Source organism: Oncorhynchus gorbuscha, unplaced genomic scaffold (genome assembly GCF_021184085.1).
Source record: "Oncorhynchus gorbuscha isolate QuinsamMale2020 ecotype Even-year unplaced genomic scaffold, OgorEven_v1.0 Un_scaffold_505, whole genome shotgun sequence".
Classification (NCBI taxonomy): domain Eukaryota; kingdom Metazoa; phylum Chordata; class Actinopteri; order Salmoniformes; family Salmonidae; genus Oncorhynchus; species Oncorhynchus gorbuscha.
Genome location: NW_025745339.1, coordinates 521,616 through 529,465, shown reverse-complemented (window position 1 = coordinate 529,465; position 7,850 = coordinate 521,616). Strand labels below are relative to the sequence as shown.

General features: G+C 48.5%; 1 protein-coding gene across 1 annotated transcript in view; it reads right to left on the bottom strand.

The window, feature by feature from the left end:
- Window positions 1-7,422, bottom strand: part of LOC124018419 (general transcription factor 3C polypeptide 1-like) — a 101,429-nt gene extending 94,007 nt beyond the window's left edge. Inside the window, exon 1 of the mRNA XM_046333729.1 lies at window positions 7,277-7,422. Within this exon, the coding sequence (XP_046189685.1) occupies window positions 7,277-7,409 (133 nt within the window). The 5' untranslated portion in view covers window positions 7,410-7,422. The remainder of the gene's footprint in view (window positions 1-7,276) is intronic.
- Window positions 7,423-7,850: the final 428 nt, after the last annotated feature.

The window sequence follows — 7,850 nt, the reverse complement described above, 5'->3', positions numbered from 1 at the left end:
AACCATCTCAGCTACTGAACAGTCACGTTCCAGGTAGCAGGGTTACAACCATCTCAGCTACTGAACAGTCACGTTCCAGGTAGCAGGGTAACAACCATCTCAGCTACTGAACAGTCACGTTCCAGGGTAACAACCATCTCAGCTACTGAACAGTCACGTTCCAGGGTAACAACCATCTCAGCTACTGAACAGTCACGTTCCAGGTAGCAGGGTTACAACCATCTCAGCTACTGAACAGTCACGTTCCAGGTAGCAGGGTAACAACCATCTCAGCTACTGAACAGTCACGTTCCAGGGTTACAACCATCTCAGCTACTGAACAGTCACGTTCCAGAGTTACAACCATCTCAGCTACTGAACAGTCACGTTCCAGGGTAACAACCATCTCAGCTACTGAACAGTCACGTTCCAGGTAGCAGGGTAACAACCATCTCAGCTACTGAACAGTCACGTTCCAGGTAGCAGGGTAACAACCATCTCAGCTAATGAACAGTCACGTTCCAGGGTAACAACCATCTCAGCTACTGAACAGTCACGTTCCAGGGAGCAGGGTAACAACCATCTCAGCTAATGAACAGTCACGTTCCAGGGTAACAACCATCTCAGCTACTGAACAGTCACGTTCCAGGGTAACAACCATCTCAGCTACTGAACAGTCACGTTCCAGGGTAACAACCATCTCAGCTACTGAACAGTCACGTTCCAGGTAGCAGGGTAACAACCATCTCAGCTAGTGAACAGTCACGTTCCAGGGTAACAACCATCTCAGCTACTGAACAGTCACGTTCCAGGGTAACAACCATCTCAGCTACTGAACAGTCAGTTCCAGGTAGCAGGGTAAGAACCATCTCAGCTACTGAACAGTCACGTTCCAGGGTAACAACCATCTCAGGTACTAAACAGTCACGTTCCAGGATTACAACCATCTCAGCTACTGAACAGTCACGTTCCAGGTAGCAGGGTTACAACCATCTCAGCTACTGAACAGTCATGTTCCAGGTAGCAGGGTTACAACCATCTCAGCTACTGAACAATCACGTTCCAGGTAGCAGGGTTACAACCATCTCAGCTACTGAACAGTCATGTTCCAGGGTAACAACCATCTCAGCTACTGAACAGTCACGTTCCAGGGTAACAACCATCTCAGCTACTGAACAGTCACGTTCCAGGGAGCAGGGTAACAACCATCTCAGCTAATGAACAGTCACGTTCCAGGGTAACAACCATCTCAGCTACTGAACAGTCACGTTCCAGGGTAACAACCATCTCAGCTACTGAACAGTCACGTTCCAGGGTAACAACCATCTCAGCTACTGAACAGTCACGTTCCAGGTAGCAGGGTAACAACCATCTCAGCTAGTGAACAGTCACGTTCCAGGGTAACAACCATCTCAGCTACTGAACAGTCACGTTCCAGGTAGCAGGGTAACAACCATCTCAGCTACTGAACAGTCACGTTCCAGGTAGCAGGGTAACAACCATCTCAGCTACTGAACAGTCACGTTCCAGGGTAACAACCATCTCAGCTACTGAACAGTCACGTTCCAGGTAGCAGGGTAACAACCATCTCAGCTACTGAACAGTCCCGTTCCAGGTAGCAGGGTAACAACCATCTCAGCTACTGAACAGTCACGTTCCAGGGTAACAACCATCTCAGGTACTAAACAGTCACGTTCCAGATTACAACCATCTCAGCTACTGAACAGTCATGTTCCAGGTAGCAGGGTTACAACCATCTCAGCTACTGAACAATCACGTTCCAGGTAGCAGGGTTACAACCATCTCAGCTACTGAACAGTCATGTTCCAGGGTAACAACCATCTCAGCTACTGAACAGTCATGTTCCAGGGTAACAACCATCTCAGCTACTGAACAGTCACATTCCAGGGTAACAACCATCTCAGCTACTGAACAGTCACGTTCCAGGATAACAACCATCTCAGCTACTGAACAGTCACATTCCAGGGTAACAACCATCTCAGCTACTGAACAGTCACGTTCCAGGGTTACAACCATCTCAGCTAGTGAACAGTCACGTTCCAGGATAACAACCATCTCAGCTACTGAACAGTCACATTCCAGGGTAACAACCATCTCAGCTACTGAACAGTCACGTTCCAGGGTTACAACCATCTCAGCTAGTGAACAGTCACGTTCCAGGGTTACAACCATCTCAGCTACTGAACAGTCACGTTCCAGGGTAACAACCATCTCAGCTACTGAACAGTCACGTTCCAGGGAGCAGGGTAACAACCATCTCAGCTAATGAACAGTCACGTTCCAGGGTAACAACCATCTCAGCTACTGAACAGTCATGTTCCAGGGTAACAACCATCTCAGCTACTGAACAGTCACGTTCCAGGTAGCAGGGTAACAACCATCTCAGCTACTGAACAGTCACGTTCCAGGGTAACAACCATCTCTGCTACTGAACAGTCACGTTCCAGGTAGCAGGGTAACAACCATCTCAGCTACTGAACAGTCACGTTCCAGGTAGCAGGGTAAGAACCATCTCAGCTACTGAACAGTCACGTTCCAGGGTAACAACCATCTCAGGTACTAAACAGTCACGTTCCAGGATTACAACCATCTCAGCTACTGAACAGTCACGTTCCAGGTAGCAGGGTTACAACCATCTCAGCTACTGAACAGTCATGTTCCAGGTAGCAGGGTTACAACCATCTCAGCTACTGAACAATCACGTTCCAGGTAGCAGGGTTACAACCATTTCAGCTACTGAACAGTCATGTTCCAGGGTAACAACCATCTCAGCTACTGAACAGTCACGTTCCAGGGTAACAACCATCTCAGCTACTGAACAGTCACGTTCCAGGGTAACAACCATCTCAGCTACTGAACAGTCACGTTCCAGGATTACAACCATCTCAGCTACTGAACAGTCACGTTCCAGGTAGCAGGGTTACAACCATCTCAGCTACTGAACAGTCATGTTCCAGGTAGCAGGGTTACAACCATCTCAGGTACTGAACAGTCACGTTCCAGGATTACAACCATCTCAGCTACTGAACAGTCACGTTCCAGGTAGCAGGGTTACAACCATCTCAGCTACTGAACAGTCATGTTCCAGGTAGCAGGGTTACAACCATCTCAGCTACTGAACAGTCATGTTCCAGGTAGCAGGGTTACAACCATCTCAGCTACTGAACAATCACGTTCCAGGTAGCAGGGTTACAACCATTTCAGCTACTGAACAGTCATGTTCCAGGGTAACAACCATCTCAGCTACTGAACAGTCACGTTCCAGGGTAACAACCATCTCAGCTACTGAACAGTCACGTTCCAGGGTAACAACCATCTCAGCTACTGAACAGTCACGTTCCAGGGTAACAACCATCTCAGCTACTGAACAGTCACGTTCCAGGTAGCAGGGTAACAACCATCTCAGCTACTGAACAGTCACGTTCCAGGGTAACAACCATCTCAGCTACTGAACAGTCACGTTCCAGGTAGCAGGGTAACAACCATCTCAGCTACTGAACAGTCCCGTTCCAGGTAGCAGGGTAAGAACCATCTCAGCTACTGAACAGTCACGTTCCAGGGTAACAACCATCTCAGGTACTAAACAGTCACGTTCCAGGATTACAACCATCTCAGCTACTGAACAGTCATGTTCCAGGTAGCAGGGTTACAACCATCTCAGCTACTGAACAATCACGTTCCAGGTAGCAGGGTTACAACCATCTCAGCTACTGAACAGTCATGTTCCAGGGTAACAACCATCTCAGCTACTGAACAGTCATGTTCCAGGGTAACAACCATCTCAGCTACTGAACAGTCACATTCCAGGGTAACAACCATCTCAGCTACTGAACAGTCACGTTCCAGGATAACAACCATCTCAGCTACTGAACAGTCACATTCCAGGGTAACAACCATCTCAGCTACTGAACAGTCACGTTCCAGGGTTACAACCATCTCAGCTAGTGAACAGTCACGTTCCAGGATAACAACCATCTCAGCTACTGAACAGTCACATTCCAGGGTAACAACCATCTCAGCTACTGAACAGTCACGTTCCAGGGTTACAACCATCTCAGCTAGTGAACAGTCACGTTCCAGGGTTACAACCATCTCAGCTACTGAACAGTCACGTTCCAGGGTAACAACCATCTCAGCTACTGAACAGTCACGTTCCAGGAGCAGGGTAACAACCATCTCAGCTAATGAACAGTCACGTTCCAGGGTAACAACCATCTCAGCTACTGAACAGTCATGTTCCAGGGTAACAACCATCTCAGCTACTGAACAGTCACGTTCCAGGTAGCAGGGTAACAACCATCTCAGCTACTGAACAGTCACGTTCCAGGGTAACAACCATCTCTGCTACTGAACAGTCACGTTCCAGGTAGCAGGGTAACAACCATCTCAGCTACTGAACAGTCACGTTCCAGGTAGCAGGGTAAGAACCATCTCAGCTACTGAACAGTCACGTTCCAGGGTAACAACCATCTCAGGTACTAAACAGTCACGTTCCAGGATTACAACCATCTCAGCTACTGAACAGTCACGTTCCAGGTAGCAGGGTTACAACCATCTCAGCTACTGAACAGTCATGTTCCAGGTAGCAGGGTTACAACCATCTCAGCTACTGAACAATCACGTTCCAGGTAGCAGGGTTACAACCATTTCAGCTACTGAACAGTCATGTTCCAGGGTAACAACCATCTCAGCTACTGAACAGTCACGTTCCAGGGTAACAACCATCTCAGCTACTGAACAGTCACGTTCCAGGGTAACAACCATCTCAGCTACTGAACAGTCACGTTCCAGGATTACAACCATCTCAGCTACTGAACAGTCACGTTCCAGGTAGCAGGGTTACAACCATCTCAGCTACTGAACAGTCATGTTCCAGGTAGCAGGGTTACAACCATCTCAGGTACTAAACAGTCACGTTCCAGGATTACAACCATCTCAGCTACTGAACAGTCACGTTCCAGGTAGCAGGGTTACAACCATCTCAGCTACTGAACAGTCATGTTCCAGGTAGCAGGGTTACAACCATCTCAGCTACTGAACAGTCATGTTCCAGGTAGCAGGGTTACAACCATCTCAGCTACTGAACAATCACGTTCCAGGTAGCAGGGTTACAACCATTTCAGCTACTGAACAGTCATGTTCCAGGGTAACAACCATCTCAGCTACTGAACAGTCACGTTCCAGGGTAACAACCATCTCAGCTACTGAACAGTCACGTTCCAGGGTAACAACCATCTCAGCTACTGAACAGTCACGTTCCAGGGTAACAACCATCTCAGCTACTGAACAGTCACGTTCCAGGGAGCAGGGTAACAACCATCTCAGCTAGTGAACAGTCACGTTCCAGGGTAACAACCATCTCAGCTACTGAACAGTCACATTCCAGGTAGCAGGGTAACAACCATCTCAGCTACTGAACAGTCACGTTCCAGGTAGCAGGGTAACAACCATCTCAGCTACTGAACAGTCACGTTCCAGGGTAACAACCATCTCAGCTACTGAACAGTCACGTTCCAGGTAGCAGGGTAACAACCATCTCAGCTACTGAACAGTCCCGTTCCAGGTAGCAGGGTAAGAACCATCTCAGCTACTGAACAGTCACGTTCCAGGGTAACAACCATCTCAGGTACTAAACAGTCACGTTCCAGGATTACAACCATCTCAGCTACTGAACAGTCATGTTCCAGGTAGCAGGGTTACAACCATCTCAGCTACTGAACAATCACGTTCCAGGTAGCAGGGTTACAACCATCTCAGCTACTGAACAGTCATGTTCCAGGGTAACAACCATCTCAGCTACTGAACAGTCATGTTCCAGGGTAACAACCATCTCAGCTACTGAACAGTCACATTCCAGGGTAACAACCATCTCAGCTACTGAACAGTCACGTTCCAGGATAACAACCATCTCAGCTACTGAACAGTCGCATTCCAGGGTAACAACCATCTCAGCTACTGAACAGTCACGTTCCAGGGTTACAACCATCTCAGCTAGTGAACAGTCACGTTCCAGGATAACAACCATCTCAGCTACTGAACAGTCACATTCCAGGGTAACAACCATCTCAGCTACTGAACAGTCACGTTCCAGGGTTACAACCATCTCAGCTAGTGAACAGTCACGTTCCAGGGTTACAACCATCTCAGCTACTGAACAGTCACGTTCCAGGGTAACAACCATCTCAGCTACTGAACAGTCACGTTCCAGGAGCAGGGTAACAACCATCTCAGCTACTGAACAGTCACGTTCCAGGGTAACAACCATCTCAGCTACTGAACAGTCACGTTCCAGGGTAACAACCATCTCAGCTACTGAACAGTCACGTTCCAGGGTTACAACCATCTCAGCTACTGAACAGTCACGTTCCAGGGTAACAACCATCTCAGCTACTGAACAGTCACGTTCCAGGGTTACAACCATCTCAGCTACTGAACAGTCACGTTCCAGGGTAACAACCATCTCAGCTACTGAACAGTCACGTTCCAGGGAGCAGGGTAACAACCATCTCAGCTACTGAACAGTCACGTTCCAGGGTAACAACCATCTCAGCTACTGAACAGTCACGTTCCAGGGTAACAACCATCTCAGCTACTGAACAGTCACGTTCCAGGGTTACAACCATCTCAGCTACTGAACAGTCACGTTCCAGGGTAACAACCATCTCAGCTACTGAACAGTCACGTTCCAGGGTTACAACCATCTCAGCTACTGAACAGTCACGTTCCAGGGTAACAACCATCTCAGCTACTGAACAGTCACGTTCCAGGATAACAACCATCTCAGCTACTGAACAGTCACATTCCAGGGTAACAACCATCTCAGCTACTGAACAGTCACGTTCCAGGGTTACAACCATCTCAGCTAGTGAACAGTCACGTTCCAGGGTTACAACCATCTCAGCTACTGAACAGTCACGTTCCAGGGTAACAACCATCTCAGCTACTGAACAGTCACGTTCCAGGGAGCAGGGTAACAACCATCTCAGCTACTGAACAGTCACGTTCCAGGGTAACAACCATCTCAGCTACTGAACAGTCACGTTCCAGGGTAACAACCATCTCAGCTACTGAACAGTCACGTTCCAGGGTTACAACCATCTCAGCTACTGAACAGTCACGTTCCAGGGTAACAACCATCTCAGCTACTGAACAGTCACGTTCCAGGGTTACAACCATCTCAGCTACTGAACAGTCACGTTCCAGGGTAACAACCATCTCAGCTAGTGAACAGTCACGTTCCAGGGTAACAACCATCTCACGCCACACAGAAGTTTACCTATAGAAGGTTTGAAGTTCTTCAGTTGTTTGTCTTTGTCTCCCATCTTGTCCTCTGTTCTCATATTCTGGGGTTCAGCAGGGACCTCATTTCCCACACTGCTCCTCTCTCTCTCCTTCGCCTCTTCCTGCATTTCATTACTACAGAGAGAGAGAGAGGAGAGAGGATGGAGTGAGAGAGAGGATGGAGAGAGAGAGAGAGAGAGAGAGAGAGAGAGAGAGAGAGAGAGAGAGAGAGAGAGAGAGAGAGAGAGAGAGAGAGAGAGAGAGGATGGAGAGAGAGAGGAGAGAGGATGGAGAGAGAGAGAGAGAGAGAGAGAGGATGGAGAGAGAGAGAGAGGATGGAGAGAGAGAGAGAGGATGGAGAGAGAGAGAGAGGATGGAGAGAGAGAGAGAGAGAGGAGAGAGAGGGAGGATGGAGAGAGAGAGAAGAGAGGAGAGAGAGGATGGAGAGAGAGAGAGAGGATGGAGAGAGAGAGAGAGAGAGGATGGAGAGAGGAGAGAGAGAGAGAGAGAGAGGGGAGAGAGAGAGAGAGAGAGGATGGAGAGAGAGAGGATGGAGAGAGAGAGAGATG